The sequence below is a fragment of the Dryobates pubescens genome, chromosome 27 (assembly GCF_014839835.1).
Source record: "Dryobates pubescens isolate bDryPub1 chromosome 27, bDryPub1.pri, whole genome shotgun sequence".
In the NCBI taxonomy this organism is placed as follows: domain Eukaryota; kingdom Metazoa; phylum Chordata; class Aves; order Piciformes; family Picidae; genus Dryobates; species Dryobates pubescens.
This window is the reverse complement of record NC_071638.1, coordinates 8,259,348-8,282,060: the sequence shown is the minus strand read 5'-3', so window position 1 is coordinate 8,282,060 and position 22,713 is coordinate 8,259,348. Positions and strand designations below refer to the sequence as shown.

The 22,713-nt window shown below is 62.0% G+C and overlaps 1 protein-coding gene across 7 annotated transcripts in view; it reads left to right on the top strand.

Moving 5' to 3' along the window:
* The window catches only part of SHANK3 (SH3 and multiple ankyrin repeat domains 3), a 249,997-nt gene that overhangs the window by 90,358 nt on the left and 136,926 nt on the right, over nucleotides 1-22,713 (top strand). For all 7 annotated transcript variants that reach the window (XM_054173855.1, XM_054173853.1, XM_054173854.1 and 4 more), the window contains 2 exons: nucleotides 2,451-2,766; nucleotides 14,486-14,673. In XM_054173855.1, the coding sequence (XP_054029830.1) occupies nucleotides 2,451-2,766; nucleotides 14,486-14,673 (504 nt within the window). The remainder of the gene's footprint in view (nucleotides 1-2,450; nucleotides 2,767-14,485; nucleotides 14,674-22,713) is intronic.

Here is a 22,713-nt window from a genome sequence, read left to right as displayed (position 1 = left end):
TTAATGGTTGGCGCTGATGGCCTCATGGTTTGATGGCCATGGTGGTGTTGGGTTGATGGTTGGCACTGATGCCCTCATGGTTTGATGGCCATGGTGGTGTTGGGTTGATGGTTGGCATTGATGGCCTCATGGTTTGATGGCCATGGTGGTGTTGGGTTGATGGTTGGCACTGATGCCCTCATGTTTGATGGCCATGGTGGTGTTGGGTTGATGGTTGGCATTGATGCCCTCATGGTTTGATGGCCATGGTGGGGTTGGGTTAATGGTTGGCGCTGATGGCCTCATGGTTTGATGGCCATGGTGGTGTTGGGTTGATGGTTGGCACTGATGCCCTCATGGTTTGATGGCCATGGTGGTGTTGGGTTGATGGTTGGCATTGATGGCCTCATGGTTTGATGGCCATGGTGGTGTTGGGTTGATGGTTGGCACTGATGCCCTCATGTTTGATGGCCATGGTGGTGTTGGGTTGATGGTTGGCATTGATGGCCTCATGGTTTGATGGCCATGGTGGTGTTGGGTTGATGGTTGGCACTGATGCCCTCATGGTTTGATGGCCATGGTGGTGTTGGGTTGATGGTTGGCATTGATGGCCTTATGGTTTGATGGCCATGGTGGTGTTGGGTTGATGGTTGGCACTGATGCCCTCATGGTTTGATGGCCATGGTGGTGTTGGGTTGATGGTTGGCACTGATGCCCTCATGGTTTGATGGCCATGGTGGGGTTGGGTTGATGGTTGGCACTGATGCCCTCATGGTTTGGTGGCCATGGTGGTGTTGGGTTGATGGTTGGACTTGATCATAGAGTCATCCTGGAAGGACCCAGGTTGGAAGGGACCTCAGAGATCATCTACTCCAGCCTCCCCACCGGGGGCAGGGATGCCTCTCGACCAGACAGCAGCTGAGCTCAGAGGACTTTTCCAGGCACAGCAGTTGTGTGATTCACCCTTGGGCAGCATCCTGCTCGCAGCCCTGGCTTCTGCCTTCCCCTGCAGCCCGTGGTGGTGGCCACTGGAGCACCTTCATGGCTAGTGCACCGTGCCATGGCCTTGGAAGGGTGAAGCTGGAAAGCCTCCAATGTGAATGGGGGCGGAGGTCCCCTGCTGGCATCACCCCCATGGCCGTGAGTGCTGCTGAGCAGGAGCACAGGAGACCTCTGTGTGCTTCACCTGTCCCCTCGCACCAGCAGTGCCGGGGGGGGGATGTTGCCAGCTCTGTATTCCTCAGTGGACTTCACCCCTGTGTGCCAGGCACAGCCAAGCAGCTTCATGGTCAGGATGGAAATGGATCCAGAAGATCTAAGGAGGTCCTTCCTGACCCAATGGCTGCAGTGCTGGGCTCCACAGCAGGGCCTTCCTCTCCTGGGACTGCATTTCCAATCTTCCTGCCTCTGCAGAGCTGTAGGCAAAGGCAGGAGTTGGCATCCTCAGGTGGTGCCAGCAGGTCCATTCCTTCTTCTTGCTGCCAAGGGTTAGGTTGAAGGTCAGCTAGGGCAGGAGTTGGCATCCTCAGGTGTCTCCAGCAGGTCCATTCCTTCTCCTTGCTGCCAAGGGTTAGGTTTGAGGGTCAGGTAGGGCAGGGAGCAGCTGGTGGCTCCTTCTGTGCACTCTTGGCTGGGCTTCTCCTGGCACTTGCCTGAAGTGTGCTGGAGAGCATGCAGAGAAGGGTCTGGAGAGCAGGGCTGGTGGGGAGCAGCTGAGGGAGCTGAGGTTGTCCAGGCTGGAGAGAAGGAGGCTGAGGGGAGACCTTGTGGCTCTCTACAGCTCCCTGCAAGGAGGCTGCAGCCAGGTGGGGTTGGTCTCTTCTCCCAAGGAACAAGGGACAGGACAAGAGGAGCTGGCCTCAGGCTGCCCCAGGGGAGGTTGAGGTTGGCCATGAGGAACAATTTCTGCCCCTTGAGGGTGGTCCAGGCCTGGCCCAGGCTGCCCAGGGCAGTGGTGGAGTCCCCATCCCTGGAGGGCTCTCAAAGCTGTGGTGCTGAGGGCCATGGGTCAATGGATGGTCTCCATCATGGTTTAGTGGCCATGGTGCTACTGGGTTGATGTTTTAATGCCCATAGTGGTGCCGGCTGACCACTCGGTGCCTGCGGTGGTGCCGGGTGACCGCTCAATGCCCGTGGTGGTGCCGGGTGACCGCTCAATGCCTGCAGTGGTGCCGGGTGACCTCTCAGTGCCTGCGGTGGTGCTGGATGACCGCTTGGTGCCCGCAGTGGTGCCGGCTGACCACTCGGTGCCTGCGGTGGTGCCGGATGACCACTCAATGCCCGCGGTGGTGCCGGGTGACCGCTCAATGCCCGTGGTGGTGCCGGGTGACCGATCGGTGCCCGCGGTGGTGCCGGGTGACTGCTCGGTGCCCGCGGTGACCATTGAAGGCTGTGTGGTTGCCAGCTGGCCTCTGATGCCCTGGGAGGCCTTTCCCCCCGCGGGTGCTGATGGCCTTTGCTCTCTCTTGCAGTGCCTTTCCGGGAGACCCCCAGCTACACCAAGCGGCGGCGGCTGCTGGGCGCCAGCCTGGCCTCGCCGCGCCTCCTCCAGCGCTCCGCCAGCGACAACAACCTGAAGGTGGACTCCAGGGGCTCCTACTCGCCGGTGCCCTCCCTGCGCAGCCTGCCCCCACAGCTGCTGGCACAGATGCAGGAGGCGGCAGGGCCCGAGGGCAGCCTGGCCAGCACCCGCAGCGCCCACAGCCGCTCGCCCTCGCTGCAGCGCGTCCAGGAGGAGAGGGAGGCCGAGGCCACCACCCTGCGCCGGAGCAGCCGCGGCAAGGCCAGGTGAGAGCCTCCCCGGGGCACGAGGGATGGCAGCCAGGGTCCCACAGCCTGCCCGGCGGGCACACCCTGGCAGCTGGGGCAGGGGCGGGGAGGGCAAGGTTGGTGGCGCATGGTGGGGTCATGGAACTGCTTGTCCCTGGGCACAGGTGGCACGTGGTGAGGTCATGGAGCTGCTTGTCCATGGGCACAGGTGGCACGTGGTGAGGTCATGGAGCTGCTTGCCCATGGACACAGGTGGCACGTGGTGAGGTCATGGAGCTGCTTGCCCATGGGCACAGGTGGCACGTGGTGGGGTCATGGAGCTGCTTGTCCCTGGGCACAGGTGGCACGTGGTGAGGTCATGGAGCTGCTTGCCCATGGACACAGGTGGCACGTGGTGAGGTCATGGAGCTGCTTGCCCATGGACACAGGTGGCACGTGGTGGGGTCATGGAGCTGCTTGTCCCTGGGCACAGGTGGCACGTGGTGGGGTCATGGAGCTGCTTGCCCATGGGCACAGGTGGCACGTGGTGAGGTCATGGAGCTGCTTGCCCATGGACACAGGTGGCACGTGGTGGGGTCATGGAGCTGCTTGTCCCTGGGCACAGGTGGCACGTGGTGGGGTCATGGAGCTGCTTGCCCATGGGCACAGGTGGCACGTGGTGAGGTCATGGAGCTGCTCGCCCATTGGCACAGGTGGCACGTGGTGAGGTCATAGAGCTGCTTGCCCATGGGCACAGGTGGCACACGGTGAGGTCATGGAGCTGCTTGTCCCTGGGCACAGGTGGCACGTGGTGAGGTCATGGAGCTGCTTGCCCATGGGCACAGGTGGCAGAGAGGTGTTGGTGGAGTCACCATCCCTGGAGGGGTTCAAGAACCATTTGGCCATGGCACTTGGGGACAGGGTTTGATGGCCATGGTGGTGTTGGGTTGATGGTTGGCATTGATGGCCTCATGGTTTGGTGGCCATGATGGTGTTGGGTTGATGGTTGGACTGGATGGCCTCATGGTTTGATGGCCATTATGGTTATTGGGTTGATGGTTTGCATTGATGCCCTCATGGTTTGGTGGCCATGGTGGTGTTGGGTTGATGGTTGGACTGGATGCCCTCATGGTGGTGTTGGCTTGATGGTTGGACTGGATGCCCTCATGATGGTGTTGGCTTGAGGGTTGGACTGGATGCCCTCATGATGGTGTTGGCTTGAGGGTTGGACTGGATGCCCTCATGATGGTGTTGGGTTGATGGTTGGACTGGATGCCCTCATGATGGAGTTGGGTTGATGGTTGGACTGGATGCCCTCATGGTGGTGTTGGGTTGGTGGTTGGACTGGATGCCCTCATGATGGTGTTGGCTTGAGGGTTGGACTGGATGCCCTCATGGTGGTGTTGGGTTGATGGTTGGACTGGATGCCCTCATGGTGGTGTTGGGTTGGTGGTTGGACTGGATGCCCTCATGATGGTGTTGGCTTGAGGGTTGGACTGGATGCCCTCATGGTGGTGTTGGGTTGGTGGTTGGACTGGATGCCCTCATGATGGTGTTGGGTTGGTGGTTGGACTGGATGCCCTCATGGTGGTGTTGGGTTGGTGGTTGGACTGGATGCCCTCATGATGGTGTTGGGTTGGTGGTTGGACTGGATGCTCTCATGATGGTGTTGGGTTGGTGGTTGGACTGGATGCCCTCATGGTGGTGTTGGGTTGGTGGTTGGACTGGATGCCCTCATGATGGTGTTGGGTTGATGGTTGGACTGGATGCCCTCATGATGGTGTTGGGTTGGTGGTTGGACTGGATGCCCTCATGATGGTGTTGGCTTGAGGGTTGGACTGGATGCCCTCATGATGGTGTTGGCTTGAGGGTTGGACTAGATGATCTTAGAGGTCTCTTCCAGCCCAAGAGCCCTGCTGTGGCTCCTCCCTGGGCTGCTGCTGTCCTGCTGCTTCCCTGCCTGGCTCCCAGGAGCCTGGTGGGGCAGAGCTGATCCCTGTGCTCCAGGCTGGAGCTGTGGTGGCTCATCACGTTGTGTGATGTGTGACTCACAGCCAGGCTTGTGATAGCCTCCAAACCCACACCACCAGCAGCAGCAGCAGCAGCAGCATTCTCCTGGTGCTGGTGGTGCCTCCAGCTTGAGCACCTTCCCTTCACCTGGAGTCACTTCAGCCCCAGGCTGCTTCTTGCAGCACTTTGCAGTCCCCCTGGTAGGTGTGGCAAGGATCTCTTGCCATCCCTTCTTTCTTTCTCAGACCCCAGCACAGCCCCAGGGTTCTTCCCCACCTCACTGGGGAGGCACCAGGAGGTCCCCTCCTGTCCTCAGAGTGATGGCCACAGAGGCTGAGGGAGCCACCAGAGGCTGAGGAGTTTGGCTGCTGCTCCACAAAGTGTCCTTGATGAGTCCCTTCTTCCTGTCACCAGCACCTTGCTGCCCTCCAGGCAAGCCCAAGCACCTTGGCCTGGCCTTTGGGCCAGTGTGTCCCTCTAAGAAGTGAGGTCACCACATTTCAGTAGCTCTTCTGTTGTTTGGGTTTTTAACCTCCTTCCCCCCTGCCTCCCCACTCCCTGCTTTTGGACCATTTGCCCTTCCCCAGTCTTCTGGACATGCTCTGTGTGGCACCAACCTTCAAAGGTGACCTTGAAGTGTTCTTAGCTGGCTTTAATCTCTCCTGAAACCTCCTCCTTCCAGCTGCGAGCTCCCCCAGGCGTGTCCCAGGCTTCTTAACTGATCCCTGCTCCTGGCTTCCAGGGGGGATCTCAGCTCTGCCTCTGAAATCTGAGGGCTGATCTCTGCTTTGAAGACCAGGAGGAAGCACCTTGGTCTCCTTACTTTCACCCACTGGCAGCTTTCCCTCTGCAAGAGCAGCACTGGCAGCTCCAGCAAGGTCTTCTCCTTGCTGGTGGAGTGAAGCCATGCTCCTCTCCCCTCCCCCTTCTCATGGCCTGATGTTTGCTCCTCTTGGCTTCTGCTCTTCTTCAGCATCTGTCCATGGCAAAGCCTGAAGGACCTGGGGCTGAAAGCCTGCAGAAGAGCAGCCCCAGAGGGCATCTGAGCAATGCTCAGCAAGAGCTGAAGGAGCTGTGGGGGGCAAGAGGCTGGGGCCAGGCTCTGCTCAGTGGTGCCCAGGGACAGCACAAGGGCCAAGGGCCAGCAAGTGGAAGCCAGGAGGTTCCATCAGGAGCAACTTGTTTGGTGTGAGGGTGCTGGAGGCCTGGAGCAGGCTGCCCTGAGAGGTTGTGGAGTCTCCTTCTGTGGAGAGCTTCCAACCCCCCCTGGCCATTGTGCCCCTGGGCAAGCTGCTGTGGGTGCCCCTGGTGGAGCAGGGGGGGTTGGACTGGCTGAGCTCCAGAGCTCCCTTCCCACCCCACCACCATGCCTAAAGCTACCACATTTTGCTCTCCCCACTGTGGGAGCAGACACCAGTTTGAGTTCACAGGAACCTCTGGAGGCTTCTGTCCCACCCTGGGCTGCCCTTTATGGAGCCCTTTCTCCATCAGGTGTAGAGCCTGGCCTCAGGAGGTGCTGCTGACATAGCCTTGGTCTGCTCCTTGCTCTGCAGAGCTGAGGGTGGTTCCTGCCAAGTCACCTCTTCTGCCTCCACATTTCCAGCCCCTGGAATCACAGGAGCTGCTTTGGCTGCCTCTTGCTCCTTCTCCAGACAGATGAATTGCCATGGAGATCAGCCAGGAGCTTGCTGGCCACGCTGGCCTGCTGCCTCCCCAGCAGCTCCTTGGATGAAAGACAATCCCTTGTTATCCCCAAGTCCCATCAGCAGGCAGCAGCAGGGCTTTGGGGTGGATCAGAGGGCTCTGGGCCAAGGCTGGGGTCTGCTCTGAGAGTGCCCCTTGCATGAGGCTGCAGAGTAGGATATGCCCAGGAGGCCCAGGGATCATCCTCCCTGCACTGAAATTCCTCCCTCTTTTGCTCTGCCCCTGAGCCCTCTGCTGTGGGGAGCCCTGCTCAGGTCTTCTCCACCAAAGCTACCCCAGGCTCAGAGCTCCTCAATCACAGAATCAGTTGGGTTGGAAGAGACCTTTAAGATCATTGAATTCAACCCAACCCCACCATGGCCATCAAACCATGAGGCCATCAGTGCCAACCATCAACCCAACACCACCATGGTCATCAACCCATCAAGTCCAACCATCAACCCAACCCCAACATGGCCATCAAACCATGAGGCCATCAGTGCCAACCATCAACCCAACCCCACCATGGTCATCAACCCATCAAGTCCAACCATCAACCCAACCCCAACATGGCCATCAAACCATGAGGCCATCACTGCCAACCATCAACCCAACCCCACCATGGTCATCAACCCATCCAGTCTAACCATCAACCCAACCCTATCATGGCCATCAAACCATGAGGCCATCAAGTCCAACCATCAAACCAACCCCACCATGGCCATCAAACCCTGTCCCCAGGTGCCATGACCACAGGTTTCTTGAACCCCTCCAGGGATGGTGACTCCACCACCACCTCTCTGGGCAGCCTATTCCAGGGCGTGACCACTCTCCCAGTCCAGAAATTGTTCCTCCTCTCCAGCCTGACCCTCCCCTGGCACAATCTGAGGCCATCTCCTCTCATCACCTGATCCTAGGGAGCAGAGCCCAACCCCACCTCACTCCAACCTCCTCTCAGGGTCTTGGAGAGAGCAATGAGGTCTCTCCTCAGCCTCCTCTTCCTCTTCTCCATGTCCCTTTGTGTCCCTGCCTGGAAGGTTCTTGGCTCTTCTCCACCTGGACCAAGCCTCCTTCTCCTGGAGTGGCCCAAAGCTGGTGGTCCTGCCCCTCACCCAGCCTGGGGACTTGAATCACAGAATGGGCTGGGGTGGACCTCCAAAGCTCATCCTGCAGTCAGCAGGGACATCCTCCCCTAGAGCAGGTTGCTCAGAGCCTTGTGGAGCCTGACTTCACCTCCACCATCCCTCAGCTCTGCTAGCGGGGGTGTTCACTAAAGCAGGTGCCTGGGCCCGTGCCTGCTCCTCCTGTTACTGCCTCAGTGCCATCAGCAGCTCCACTGTCCCCAGCTGTCCCCAGCCTTGTCCTGCTAATGCTCAGCCTGGGGTTGATTTATTGGTTGAAAGCCTCAGAGGATTTGTTTTGCTTCCCTTGGCTCTCAGAAGCTTTTGGATCCCTTTCATTTGTTCTACCTGCGGCAGGGATTTGAGTTTCTCCCCTTTGCTCCTTGGGGGCTTCCAGCCTGCCATCAGCTGCTGCTCCATGGACATCCTGCCTGCAGCAGGTCCTCCAAAAGAAATCCAGAGAGGGTGCTGGGTGTGGGGAACCTGAGGCTGGAGGCTCTGGGGGTCCCCAGGCTGCTCATGGTGCCTCTGTGCTGCTGGAAGCGGTGCCAGCGCCCAGCAGCTTGGGTCAGATGCTTCGTGCCAGGCCGGTTGGCCTCCAGGTCCCACCATAGCTGCACAACCTCTCTCAAGACCTGATCTGGAACTGTGGCCACTGTCCAGCAAGAGAGGAGCAGAAGCTAGAGCAGAGGCAGAGCTGCTGGTAGGGCCATGAGACATGGGGGCAGCATGCTGGCACCAGGCTCCCTTGTCCCTGGGGACAGCGGGTGGTGCACACACGAGGAGAAGTCACAACCCAGAGCAGTCACCAGGAGAGGCTCCCACAGCTTACCCATGGCTGGTGGCACAGGAGCTGCTGAGGGCTCATCATGGTCACTGACCAGCAGTGGAACATCCTGGACAGGCTGCCAAGCTGGGCCCATGACAACCTCATGAGGTTCAACAAGGCCAAGGGCAAGGTCCTGCAATCCCTGGCACAAATACAGGCTGGGCAGGGACTGGCTTGAGAGCAGCCCTGAAGAAAAGGCCTTGGGGGTGCTGGGGGATGAGAAGCTCAACAGGAGCCAGCAGTGAGCACTTGCAGCCCAGAAAGCCAAGCAGAGCCTGGGCTGCAGCAAGAGAAGTGTGGCCTTCCAGTCTCTGAAGGGGGCTGGGGAAAGCTGGGGAGGGACTTTTGAGGGTGTCAGGGAGTGATAGGAGTGGGGGGGATGGAGCAGAACTAGACATGGGTAGATTGAGATTGGATGTTAGCAAGAAGTTGTTCCCCATGAGGGTGGTGAGAGACTGGCACAGGTTGCCCAGGGAGGTGGTGGAAGCCTCATCCCTGGAGGATTTGAAGGCCAGGCTGGATGTGAGCAACCTGCTGTCGTGTGAGGTGTCCCTGCAGGGGGGCTGGAACTGGCTGCTCCTTGAGGTCCCTTCCAGCCCTGACAGTTCTATGGTTCTGTGATGTGTTTGCCTAATCCCCCTTTGAAACTGTCCCTGCTCTTGGCACTCAGCCTGCTGCAGCAATCCCTTGATTGAGGCCAAGGCTCTCCTTCTGGTGCTCACTCCCTGTGTCTGCCACCAGGTTAACCCTTGGCTTGCTGGGGAAGCAGGGATGGGGTTAACCCCCAGGAGAGGAGGGAGGATGTTGGCACTGTACAAACTGGAGGGCTGCTTCTGCATTCCTCTTGGTGAGGCTGGAAAGTCCAACAGTGCCCTTGAAGCTGCAAGGGGACAGTTCCAAGGGCCAGGGGTGGTCTTCTGAGTCCTGCTGGAGCCAGGCTTGGTGTCTTATGGAACCAGAATTCTTAGGGTTGAAAGGGACCTCAAGGATCAGCCAGTTCCAACCCCCCTGCCTCCATGAGGTCCCTTCCCTCCCCACCATGCTGGGATCCCATCCTTGGAGACATCCCAAATCCATCCGGGCAGGGGCTCGAGGAGCTGGCTGTAGGCGTCCCCTGCTTGCTGGGTGGGCTGGCCTCTGGAGGTCCCTGCCAGCCTGCCCTGGTGGGGTTGGCAGTGTGAGGCTGGGGCAGTTTCAGCAGCAGGAAGCTGCTCTTTTCCTGCTGGAGCTGAGCTGGTTCCCACCAGCCATGGTCTATTTCTGGAGCTGCCAGCCACTCGTAGTAACAATTTTGAAGCTCTAGCACAGCAGAAGCGTCTCCTCCAGAAGACACATGGGAAGTGCCACCAGCCAGGAGCTGGCAGTCAGCTCGAGGTGAGAAGGACCTGGTGAACCTTTGTAACACCTCCCGGGCGGTGGCAAAGCCTCCTTCACCTGCCCGTGGGGCGCAGCTCGGGCGGGAGGTCAGCACAGCCCTCCCCTGAGCCGAGAGCCCCGGGGCAGGGCAGGTGTTGGGTGCCTCCTCCCACCCAGCTCTCAGGACAGGTGTGTCCAGGAAGGTTCCTACACAGACACCGTCTCCAGGTCCTCCAGGGGCGCAGAGCTGTGTGTGAGAGCACAGGGATGCTCTCAGAGCAAGAGGAGAGGTCCCCAGCTCCTTCCACCCACGCTGGGGTTGGCGCACGCAGAGCGGGGGAGCCGAGTGGCCACGGAAGAGCTGCCAGGTCCATTGCAGGGCTCCAGATCACAGCCCACTTTGAAACCAGTTGGAAGTTCTCTCATGCCAAGACCTTTCCCTATCCTGAAGCAACAAACCAGTCTGATCTTCAGCTCCCCAGGCTCTGCAGTGGAAGCCTGGAAGACTCCTCAGAACGTCCACTGCCTCCCAGGGACACGCAGGGATGAGGCAAGGCATCAACACAATACTACCAAGCCTGCTGCTGAGCCAGGTCCTTCAGCACCACATCTCCATGGCTCTGAAACCCCTCTGCTCTTCTCCATACCCCCCAGGAGCCCTCCCCCCTTAGGTGGCTTTCTCAGCCACCTTGCTGGCTCATGGGCAGCTCGTAGTCTGCCAGCACTCCCAGGTCCCCAGGTGCTTCCCACCTGTCCTGGTGCAGGGGGTTGTGCGTCCCCAGGGACAGTGGAGGGTCCTCTACACTGACAGAGGACTTCCAAGTAGATGTCCACCAGGAAGCCAGCATCCCTGTGATGCCCAAGGGCAGGAGCTCTGTGCAGAAGAAGGAAGGGCGGTGACCACGTTCTGTTTGCAGCACCATGGAGAGGGTCTCCATCCCCGAGGAGCCTTGGCCCCGGTGTCTGCCCTGTGTGTCTTGTAGAGGAGGAGGAGAAGGTGCAGTGAGGTGAGGACCATAGCCTGGGGTTGCTGAGAAGCTCCTCAGCTGCTTAACAAACACAGTCATGGTGCTGGCTGACGCTCTCCAGGCATCCTGGCTGCCATCCAGAGAGCAGCCCTGCCTCCAGCCAAGAGGGGTGACCTGCTCCTTCAGCCTCAAAGTGACCCAGGAGGTGAAGAGCACGTTGTCAGCTCAGGTGGGGACACTCCAGCAGAAGCTCTGGACTGTTGGGGAGCGTGCACCCCACTTCTGGCCACCTCCTCACGTTTTCCAGCTGGGAAGACCCCCAGAGGGAGACCCTGAGCCTGCAGCCAGCTGCAGGACCCAGGCAGCAAGCAGACATTAGCATGAAACATGATTGAACTAATGAACAGCCTTTAATTGAGCCTGCCAAGAGAGCCCTGGACAAGAGTGGTGGGATCTGAGATGGTCACTAACCTCGTTAGGAACGGCCCAGAGAGCTGATGGATGGAGGCTTCGAGCCACTTGCACTCATTAAGTCCCTGAGGATTGATCGGGCGTGGGCAGGATCAATAGGGGCAGCTCTGGGCTGGGTGGGGAACCCCTGAGCGATGCTTCCCCGTGAGAGACCTTGCAGAGGAGCCTGGAGAGCTGGGGGCTCATGGCTTGAGCTCCATCTCTTGGCCCAGCAGCAGCATCTCCAAGTGCCACACGAGAGGTGAGGCGAGGTTCTCGCTGGGGAGATGCAGCAGCGCTGGGGCAGGAACCTGCTGCGGTCCCACCAGAGGGGCTGGAGCTGGTCCAGGGCAGGGCAAGGAACTGGAGCACAGGGCTGAGGACCTGCAGAGCCTGGGGAGCTGAAGATCAGACTGGTTTGTTGCTTCAGGATAGGGAAAGGTCTTGGCATGAGAGAACTTCCAACTGGTTTCAAAGTGGGCTGTGATCTGGAGCCCTGCAATGGACCTGGCAGCTCTTCTGTGGCCACTCAGTGTTGAGCCTTGGGGAAAAGAGGCTGAGGGGAGAGCCTCTGGCTCTCTACAGCTCCCTGAAAGGACCTTGGAGTCAGCTTGGGGTTGGTCTCTTCTCCCAAAGAACAAGTGAAAAGGACCTCAAGTTGTCCCAGGGGAGGTTGAGGTTGGCCATGAGGAAACAATTTCTGCCCCTTGAGGCTTGTCCAGGCCTGGCCCAGGCTGCCCACGGCACGGTTGGAGTCCTCATCCCTGGAGAGCTCTCAAAGCTGTGGTGCTGAGGGCCATGGGTTGGTGGTGCCCTGGCAGTGCTGGGTCAAGGGTTGGAGTGGGATGGCCTTCAAGGTCCCTTCCAACCAAAACCATCCTGTGACTGACCATGATCCTGTGCCCAGGGGTGGAGCGTGGTGGCCACACTGGCTGCAGATCAGCAGCAGCTCGTGGCCAGCCTTGGGGCCACCGCGGGGAGAGGGTGGGCTCACGGTTAGCATCCTGGAGAGGCAAAGGGGCTTGGTGGCATCCAGCTTGTGCTGGGTCTGTGTGGGACAGATCTGCTGCTGGATGGGGGGGGGGGGGTCCTGGCTCTTGTGCTGCAGAAATGCCACCCTGGCCACCCCACCCGTGTAGGTGCCCCCCAAAGTGTGTGTGCCCTGCTGGCATGGGCAGGGGGTGGGTGCAGATGGTCCCTGGGAGCTCTTGGCTCCGGCATTCCCTGCCTGCTTCTCCCCCTGGGGCTTCTGCTGACCTGGGCTGGGCTTCAGCGTCTGCAGCCACGGGAGCAACCCAGGAGGGATACGGAGATGTGACAGGGCAAGGGCTGTTCCTTGGTCGTGGTGCGGGTCCTGAGTGGCTGCAGCTCAGGCCCCACACGCTGGGCTGAGGCTGGGGGTGCTGGCACACCCCGAGGTGACACCACTGAGGTGTGGGGACAAGTTCAACCACAGGGTTCCCCCAGTCCCAGCACGGTGGGGTGGGGGAGGGACCTCTGGAGCTCATCCAGTCCAACCCTTCCTGCTCCAGCAGGGTGCCCCACTGCAGCTTGCTCCAGGGTGGCACTGCCCAGGTGTCCTCCGGAGGAGAGTCCACAGGCTCCCTGGGCTCACCGGCTCCGGAGCAGGCGGTGGGCAGGGGGGGACCTTAGGGCCGAGCTTTGGCCTTGGTGTTCTCCAGGGCGTGTGGGTCCACCAGCAGCTCTCTGGGGGGTGATGTCAGGCTGTGCCCCCGGGGGTCCTGGCCAGCCTGAGGGGCAGGACACGTCTGCTTGCCACAGCTCTGTGTCGCGTGTCCCCCATCTGCAGCCTCACACTGGCTGCAGGGGGCCTGGGGGGCAGCAGGAGGGGAGGAGGGGCATGGCCAGGGGGCACAGGGAGGCTGTGGGGTGAGGGGGGGTGAGCCAAGAGGGGCTGGAGGTGCAGACTGGGAGGGGCTATGGGGCTGCAAACACTGAGCGGGGGGGGGGGGATGCAAGCACGGAGCTGGGGGGGATGTGCTGCAGGACTGGGGGCTGCAAACACAGAGCTGGGGGGGGCTGTGGGGTTGGGTGTTGCAAGCAGGGAGTTGGGGGGTTGCAAGCAGGGAGCTGGGGCGTTGTGGGGCTGCGGGTTGCAAGCAGGGAGCTGGGGCGTTGTGGGGCTGCGGGTTGCAAGCACGGAGCTGGGGGGGGGGGGGGGGGGGGGCTGCAGCAGCGGCAGGAGCTGTGTCAGCCCCGATTCCCGCTCTGTATCTGCGGCTGTGATCGGGGGGGGGGGGCTGCGTTCGCGGCGCGCCCAAATTCGGGGGGCAGAGGGGATCCACCCCCAAGCCCGGCCCTGCAATGCCCCTGTTGTCGCCCATCCGCCCGGGAGCGGGAGCTGGGCATCCCCCTGCCCCCCCAAACTGTGTGTCCGACCCGCACATTTCTCCCCCCGAGCTGTCCCCGGGGGAAACCCCAGCCCCAGCTCCCCCCCCGCACTGCCCCCTCCCCGATCAATACGCTGCCTCATCGGGCACGGCCCCCCCCGAACTATAGCTCCCACCTCTGCTGCTGCCCCCCCCCCAGACCCTCCCTCCCTTTGCCCAGGTGACCCCCTTCATGGTGGTGTGCGTGTCATGTCCCCCACAGCTCGCCTCTGGCACTGCACCTCACCGGGGACCCCCTCCCCATTTCCCCTCGGGTACTGCCCACGCCACCCCCCCCGGAGTCCCTCGGTTTCTGCGCCCCTACAAGCCCCCCGGGATCCCTCTCCCCACCTCCCCTCCCCCGTTACCGCTCTCCCTGCCCCTGGGACTGCCCCTCCCAAGCGCGCCCCCCCCGCCCGGAGCCCCTCCCGGTCCTGCCCCCCCATCTGCCGTCCGCCAGGGGGCGCCCCTGTGCGCGTCCCCGCGGCGGGCCGGGGCCGGGGGAGGCGGGGGGCGCGGCGGGGCCGGCGGGGGCGCGGCGGGGCCCCGGCGCCGTCTCCCCGCCCGCAGGGGGAGGAGCCCGCCGGCGGCGGCGGCTGCCCCGGGCCATGGTGCGCGCAGCGGCGGCGGCGGCGCGGCGCCGGAGGGAGCGGAGCGCGGCGCGGGGCGGGCGGCGCCGCGCCATGGAGCCGGCGGCGGGCGGCGGCCCCCCAGCCGCACCCGGTGCCCGCGCCCGGGCCGCGCCGCGCCGGCCGGGGCTGCGCTGAACCCCGGCGCCGGGCCCCGGGCGGGCCCCCGGACCCCCGGTCCCCCGTCCCCCCATCCCGGACCCCCTTCCCCATCACCCGTCCCCCGCCCCGCGCCCCCCGCCATGGCGCAGCCCACGGGCCGCGGCGGGCCGAGCCGTGACCTGCCGGGCATCAGCACCGTAACCTACGTCTTCGTTTACAGCCCCGGCGGCCCGGCGGGGCCACCCGGCCCCGGCCCCGAGCCCGCACCGCACGCCGCTCCCGCTCCGCTGCGCGGCCCCAAGCGGAAGCTGTACAGCGCCGTGCCCGGCCGCCGCTTCATCGTGGTCAAGAGCTACGCGCCGCAGGGCGAGGGCGAGATCCAGCTCAACCGCGGCGAGGCCGTCAAGGGTGAGTGAGGGGTCCGGGAGACACCCACCTGCTGCGGGATGCGGGCTGGGGCGGGACACGGCGGGGCGGGATGTCCCGGGTGGGGCTGTGGGGTCTGCAGCCTTGCTTTGAGGTTTGGAGCTTGTCCGTGGGGTCTTCAGTCTCCCCTTAGGGTCTGCAGCCTTGCTTTGAGGTTTGGAGCTTGTCCGTGGGGTCTTCAGTCTCCCCTTAGGGTCTGCAACCTTGCTTTGAGGTTTGGAGCTTGTCCGTGGGGTCTTCAGTCTCCCCTTAGGGTCTGCAGCCTTCCCTTGGCGTTTGGAGCTTCTCCGTGGGGTCTGCAGTCTCCCGTTGGGGTGTGCAGCCGTGTCGTGGGGTCTGCAGCCTCCCCTTGGGGTGTACAGCCCGGTCATGGGGTCTACAGCCTCCCCTAGGGGTGTACAGCCCGGTCGTGGGGTCTGCAGCCTTGCCGTGGGGTCTGCAGCCTCCCCTTGGGGTGTACAGCCCGGTCGTGGGGTCTGCAGCCTTGCCGTGGGGTCTGCAGCCTCCCCTTGCGGTGTACAGCCCAGCCGTGGGGGTCTGCAGCCCTGCTTTGGGCTTTGGAGCTCGTCCATGGGGGGTCTGCAGACTTGCTTTGGGGTGTGCAGCCCATCTGTGGGGTGTGCAGTCTCCCCTTGGGGGTGTGCAGACTGTCAGTGAGGTCTCCAGCCTTGCTTTGGGGTCCACACTTTGGCTGTGGGGTCTGCAGCCTGGCTGTAGGGCAGCAGAGCCATGGGGTCCGCAGCTGGCTCCAGCCCCCAGCTCCCTTGGTCAAGGCTGGGCCCCTCACTCACACCCTGGGGCTGTGGGGCCAGGGAGGCGGTGATCAGACCCTGGGGTTGCCCAGCGAGACCCTCGGTGTGGAGCTGGGCATGGGTCACAGGCTCTGATCTTGTCTGTGGGCCCTGGGTCGTTGGTCCCACGCAGTGGCATGGGGCTGTGGGTGCCAGCATCTGCTGGGACCCTCGGGAGAAGTGGGCACCTCTCTGAGCCTTCATCCGTGGGGCTCCCGGGCACCCTGTAGGAATCCTTGCTGGGCTCCCCTGGGCTGCCCGCAGGGCTCGTCGGCGCCGTGGGGTTACCCACAGGGGTCCCGCGGGACATCAGTAGGGCTCCCGTGTGCAAGCCCACCTCTGGTTGGGTGCTGCTGGCCGGGGGAACGTGGGCAAGGATGTGCTGCTTCCCCCACAGTCCAGCCAGGAGGCCTGGCAGCGCCGGACCCGCGGGCAGAGGAGAGGCTTGGGGGGGCGAGGGCATTGCCGTGGCGTGGGGCAGCCTTCGCCAGGGCAGGCAGACCCCCTGGTGGGTCGTGCAGGCGGGGCTCGGAGGAGGCTTCCTCTGCCCGCGGGCTCCACTCCACAGCTCGGCAGAGGAACTTTCAGGATCTTCTTTCATCTTGGTGCTGCTGCTGCTGGCTTTGGCTGGAGCCACCGAGCTGAGGAGCTGCTTGGACGTGGGCTCTGGAGGGGGAGGCTGAGCTCGCCGCTCCTTGCGCTCTTCACAGCCGCACCAGACCTTGGAAGCTCTGAGCTGTGGACACCAAAAGCTTGCCCGTGGAGGAGGCAAGCCCCAGCAAACCTGCTGGTGCCCTCACTGGGGCAGGTTTTGTCCCCTGAGTGGAGGAGGAGGAGGAGGATGAGATAGGTGTGAGGTGGCTGTGAGCTTCCTGCAGCTGGAGCTGAGGACGTGTGGGGATGCGTGGGGTGATGGTGGGGCGAAGGTGCTCCAGGAGGCTGGAAAGAAGCGAGAGATGGACAGGGCTGTGGGGTCACAAGGGCTTTGCCCCTCTCTTCCCCCACCCCCCCTTACCTGGTGGTGTTTTCTATCCCATCCTTCTGTATCTCCTCCAGCATCTGGCTCAGGTGTGGAGGTCCCGGTGGCAGGGTGGGCAGCAGCTTCTCGGAGCCAGAGAGGCTCGGATAGGTTTCCTCCGGCGTGGTGGAGAAGGCTCAGGAAGAGTTAAAAGGGAATCGGTTCAAGAGATGCTGCTGAGCCCTTGTGAGGCTGGGGACCACGGGTGGTGGTTGGGCAGGTGGCCCTTGGGGTGGTGGGGAGCAGCTGGGGCTAGATGGGGAGCGGCAGGCTGAGCAGAGCTGCTGCTGGTGCTGCTTTGTCATCTTGGGTGGACTCGTGACTCCCCTGCAAATGGAGGCATCCTCAGGTGCTGGGGAGAGCCCTCCCGTGCCCAGCTCGTGGGGAAGGTCCCTGACTTGAGCTGGGGCTCTTCTGAGGGGGCTGCAGGGGCCTGGAGGATCCACCAGCTAGGTGGAGGAGCTGCCCGGGAGGGGAAGCGCTGCGGGTGGAAGGTGCCCAGCAGGGGAAGGTGGCAGGTGGAGGAAGTGTTGAAGCCTGGTGGGTAGGAGCAGAGGAGCTCTGGGGAGGGTGGGAGCTGAGCTGAGGAGCGTTGTCAGAGCCTGCTGGAGGCATCTGCCTGCTGAGCTGGGGAGATGTGGAAGGGCCAGAGGGACATCTCTGAGGGCTTCTGGCTGAGGGAGAAACCCCTCTGAAGGTGCAGGTCTGAGGAGCTGCCTGCAGGCAGGGATGTGCCGTGGGGAGGGACCTCTGTGGGGAGGGAGCGCTGGTGTGGGGCTGCTGGTTTCCAGCCCTTCCCCGTGGGGAAGCTGCTTGCTTTTGGGTGGCTGCTGCTCCTGCCTTGCCCTCCATCCCAGCGCTGGAGGATCCAGAGGGGCAGTCTCAGGGTCACTGAGTCGAGTCCTTGCCCTGCAGGGCTTTGCTGGCTCCTTGTGAGCTGGTTGGGTTCCACCTGTAGAGCCTCTGGTGCTTTCCTCCTGCTGTGCTGGGGGAGGCTGCTCTAGAACCTTCCAGGCTTCCTCTCTTTCTAGCAGAGCTCATGGCTGCTTTGGTCATTTCTTGGACACAGCAGGGCTGGGAGACATCAAAGGCCCTGTAGCCAGGGGCTCCTTGGAGAGGGTTTGAGGCTGCTGCTCCTCTGCTAGGGGATGAAATTGCTGAGTCATGAGGGCTGCCTGCCAGCCCTGCTCCACTGACCACCCAGCAGGGCTCTGCTGGGAGGCCAGTGACCCATGGAGGCTGCAGAGCATCTCCTGCTGCTCCCTGTCACCATGGGCCCTCCAGCTCAGCTGTGCTGTCCTGAGTGTCCTCTGCAGCAGCAGCAGCAGCAGCCAGGCTGGGAGCCCTCAGGAGCCTGAGCTCCTGGTGCCTCACTCTGGGTTCTCTTGTAGCCCTTGGGCACCAACTGTTCTTGCTTTCATCTGAGGAGCTCTGAAGAGTTCCCCTGGGGACTGAAGTGTGGTAGAAACCTGCCTGACTCCAACATCTGCTGAGAGCTGGGCTGTGGAGGTGGGTAAAGGTTGGACCAGGTGAGGCTTGGTGTCCCTTCCAAGCTGGCATTCTGTGGTCTTCTGCAGCACTGAGCTCCTCAGAGGGGATTAGACACCAGGGTGGGTCCCAGCAGGCCTTGGGGAGCTGGAGGCTCTTGTCCCTGTGCTGGAGGAGGTCTGGCAGATGGCTGTGCAGAGCTATCCCCATCTGCTGTGGAGTGTTCCTGTGCACTCTGCCCTGCTGAGCCCACCTAGGGAGCCCTGGGGCCAGTGCTGGGCTCCCCAGTTCAGAGAGACTGGGAGGTGCTGGAGAGAGTCCAGGGGAGGCTGGGAAGATGCTGAGGGGCCTGGAGCAGCTCTGTGAGGAGCAAAGGCTGAGAGCCCTGGGGCTGAGAGCCTGCAGAAGAGCAGCCCCTGAGGCATCAATGCTCAGCAGGAGCTGAAGGAGCTGTGGGGGGCAAGAGGCTGGGGCCAGGCTCTGCCCAGTGGTGCCCAGGGACAGCACAAGGGCCAAGGGCCAGCAAGTGGAAGCCAGGAGGTTCCATCAGGAGCAGCTTGTTTGGTGTGAGGGTGCTGGAGGCCTGGAGCAGGCTGCCCTGAGAGGTTGTGGAGTCTCCTTCTGTGGAGAGCTTCCAACCCCCCCTGGCCATTGTGTCCCTGGGCAAGCTGCTGTGGGTGCCCCTGGTGGAGCAGGGGGTTGGACTGGCTGAGCTCCAGAGGTCCCTTCCCACCCCAGCATGCTGGCACTGGGGGCTCTCCTGTGGCATGGCTTTACCAAAGGTGCTTTGTGCTCCCTGGGGAGCCAAGCAGAAAGCATCAGAGCTGGGTGGCTGAGGTGGTTGGGTGCTGTGGGAGCTCTGCTGCTTCTCCTGTGGTCACTCTCTGCAGGTTCAACAGTTTTGGGGGGGGATTAATGAGAGGTTCCTGAGCCAGGAGCCTTTTGTGGTGGTCAGGAGCTTTGCAGAATGAGTTGTGTCAGGGGAGGAAGACAGGAGGCTGCTCATGAAGGACACAGGAAGGTCCATGGTGGCTCCTTCCGGAGTGTTCTCCCCGAGGGCAGGTGGACACCCGTTTGTTCCTCCTCTCTGGTTGCTCCCTGCTCCATCTTCAAGGCACTTCAGCATTTGCAACCAAATGTGCCACATGTGTGGAGGGGGCTTCAGGGCCCAGCTTCTCAGGCAGTGGCAGCTGTGGGTGGGGGGAAGCAGCCAGCTGGACAGCTCCTGGAGCTTGGTGCTCCTGCCCGTGGTGTCACCTGCCTGGCTAAAGAGGAGTGAGAGGGTGGCTGTGGGAGGCCTGTGGTGGGAAGAGGTGGTGGAGCTGTGTGGAGCAGGAGGAGCTGGGAGGCTGGGAGGGATGCTGTGGGTGCTCAGGGAGCCGTGGGGACAATGTGGGTTGTAAGCACCTGAGATGGAAGCGGGCTGCAGGGTCAGTGGACATGCTCCTCTCCTGCTGGCTGTGCCTTTGGGCTTGTTTTCATGGAAGCCCAGGATGGTTTGGGTGGGAAGGGACCTTTGAAGGTCATTTTGACAGGGCCACTCAGCAGGGACATCTGCAGCTAGAGCAGCTTGCCCAGCCGTGCCTGGAGCGGGTCCAGGGATGGGGATTCCGCCGGCTCCCAGCGGCTGGGCCAGCTGGAGCTGCGTGTCCTGACCTCCCTCGGGTCCCTGGGAGTGCCCTTGCTGTCAGGAGCCAGCTCATCATGTCCTGGGGTAGAGAAGTGGCCTCTGCTGGGTTATAAATACGTGGCTCTTCAGTCTGAAGTGTTCTCCTGCTCAGGTGCTCCGGGGAAGCTGAGGGCTTTGCTCACTCCTGCTCTCCATCCCATGCCTGGCTGCTCTCTGCTGCACTCGCGCTGCTGTGGCCTTCAGCACGGACTCAGAGAGTGGCCTTGGGTTGGAAGGGACCTTGAGACCATCTAGTTCCATGGGCAGGGACACCTCCTGCTCAAGCAGGTTCATGTGCTCCATTCTTTGCATCTTCTCCAGCACTTAAGCTTCTCTTCCTCTGCTCAACCTTTCTGCTCCTCCCTAACCCAGTTTGGTTTCTGGTGCAGTTAAATAGGTCTTGGGTGGTGTCCAGGTAGATCATAGGATCATAGAATGCTTTGGAAGGGACCCCCAAAGGTCACCCAGTCCAACCCCCCTGCACTCAGCAGGCACATCCTCCACTGCAGCAGGTTGCTCAGAGCCTTGCCCAGCCTCATCTTGAATATCTCCAGGGAAGGAGCCTCAACTCCATCCCTGGGCAACCTGTGCCAGTGTTCCACCACCCTCAAGGTGCAGAACTTGTTCCTCATCCAATCTAAATCTGCTCTGCTCTCATTTCAAACCATTGCCCCTGGTCCTGTCCCTGCAGCCCTCTAAAAACAGTCTCTCTGCAGCCTTCTTGGAGCCCCTTCAGGTACTGGAGGCTGCTCTTAGGTCTGCCTGGAGCCTTCTCTTCTCCAGGCTGAACACCCCCAGCTCCCTCAGCCTGGCCTCACAGCAGAGCTGCTCCAACCCCCTGATCATTTTCATGTCCCTCCTCTGGACCCTCTCCATCAGGTCCATGTCCTTCCTGTGCTGAGGGCTCCAGAGCTGGATGCAGCCCTGCAGGTGAGGTCTCCCCAGAGCAGAGCAGAGGGGCAGGATCCCCTCTCTCCAGCTCTGGCCACCCTGCTTTGGATGCAGCCCAGGCTGCCCTTGGCCTTCTGTGCTGCAAGCTCACACTGCTGGCTCCTGCCCAGCTTCTCACCCACCAGCACCCCCAAGTCCTTTCCTGCAGGGCTGCTCTCAGTCTCCTCCCCCCCAGCCTGTGTTGCTATCTAGGATTGCCCTGAGCTAGGTACAGGACCTTGCACTTTGCCTTACTGAACCTCCTGAGCTTCTCCTCAGCCCAGCTCTGCAGCCTGCCCAGGTGCCTCTGGATGGCACCATCCCATCCTTCAGCCTCCTCACCCACACCTCTCAGCTTGGTGCCCTCTGCAGTCCTGCTGAGGGTGCCTCAGCCTCTCTGTTGATGTCATTGATGGAGCTATGGAACAGCAGTGGTCCCAGCACAGGCCCCTGAGGGACACCACTTGTCACTCAGCTCCAGATGGCCCTTTGGATCGCTCCTTGCTGTGGTGGTTGCAGATAAGAAGGTGGTAGGCTTCATACCTTCTGCTTTGCTTCCTTCAAAGCTCAAGAATGTTAAACATTGTCCCCTCCCTGGAGGTGTTCCAGGCCAGGCTGGATGAGGCCTGGAGCAGGCTGGGCTGGTGGGAGATGTCCCTGCCCCTGGCAGGGGCTTGGCACTGGATGCTCTTGAAGGTCCCTTCCAACCCAACCCATTCTGTGACCGCACTCCCTGGTGCTGGCCATCCCAAAGCTGTGTGGCCCCAGCAGCTCCAGGAAGCCAGTTCTTGGTGGGGAGTGTGGAGCTGGGCCTGAGCTGTCACCTGCTGGTGCTTGGAACAGACCTGGCCCACAGGAGCTGTTGGGAGGGCAGTGCTGTGGAGCGGAAGGTGTCTTCCAGCCAGGGCGGGCTGGGGGTGGCCTTGGCTTGCAACCACCACAGCACTGTGACCTAGAAAGAGAGAGGGGAGTGCAGGGGGACTCCAGCTCTGAGCACCCTGCAGCTGACCAGAGGTCTCCTGGGCGTGTGTGGCAGCTGGGCAGCCCTGAGCTCCAGGGGCAGGGCTGGGCTTGGGGCTCTGGATGGCAGCAAGGGGCAGCCAGCAGGGCCCGTGGGTCCATGAGCGGGGTAGGACACTGGGGGTGGGGAGAGACAGGCAAGCAGCTCCTCAGAGCCCTGCAGACCTTCTGGAATGGTGCTTGTGGAGTGCCATCAGGCAAGGATGAGGAAGGTCAGCTGGGAGCTGAGGAGGACGTGGCGCCGGGGGAGAGGCGTCAGGACCGACCCGAGCGCGGAGAGGAGCCAGAGGATCCCTGAGGACGTGTGCAAGCAGCCAGCCCTCTCTGGTCATTAAGAGCTCCCACCTCCTGCCATCAGAAGCTCTATTTTTAGACATCCTCAACACTGCCTGCAAAATTGGCCTGGCCTCAGATGTTCTCCCTCAGCTTCAGGTGTCATGGTTGCCACGGAGCGGGCTCTGCGCTCCGGGCTCCGCGGTGTCCCCTGGAGGGAGCAGCCTGGGGGACTGCTGAGGGCTCATGCTCTGGGGGGCAGGGCAGGGAGCTGACCTGGGACACCAACCCCAGCCCCACATCTCCAGCTGTGTCCTGCCATCAGGGGCTTGTCTGCAGAGCTGCTGTACAGAAGGCCTCCTGCGGGGCGTGAAGGAGAGTGTGGCCAGCAGGGCAAGGGAGGTTCTCCTCCCACTCTGCTCTGCCCTGCTGAGCCCACCTAGGGAGCCCTGGGGCCAGTGCTGGGCTCCTCAGTTCAGAGAGACTGGGAGCTGCTGGGGAGAGTCCAGGGGAGGCTGGGAAGATGCTAAGGGGCCTGGAGCAGCTCTGTGAGGAGCAAAGGCTGAGAGCCTGCAGAAGAGCAGCCCCTGAGGCATCAATGCTCAGCAGGAGCTGAAGGAGCTGTGGGGGGCAAGAGGCTGGGGCCAGGCTCTGCTCAGTGGTGCCCAGGGACAGCACAAGGGCCAAGGGCCAGCAAGTGGAAGCCAGGAGGTTCCATCAGGAGCAACTTGTTTGGTGTGAGGGTGCTGGAGGCCTGGAGCAGGCTGCCCTGAGAGGTTGTGGAGTCTCCTTCTGTGGAGAGCTTCCAACCCCCCCTGGCCATTGTGCCCCTG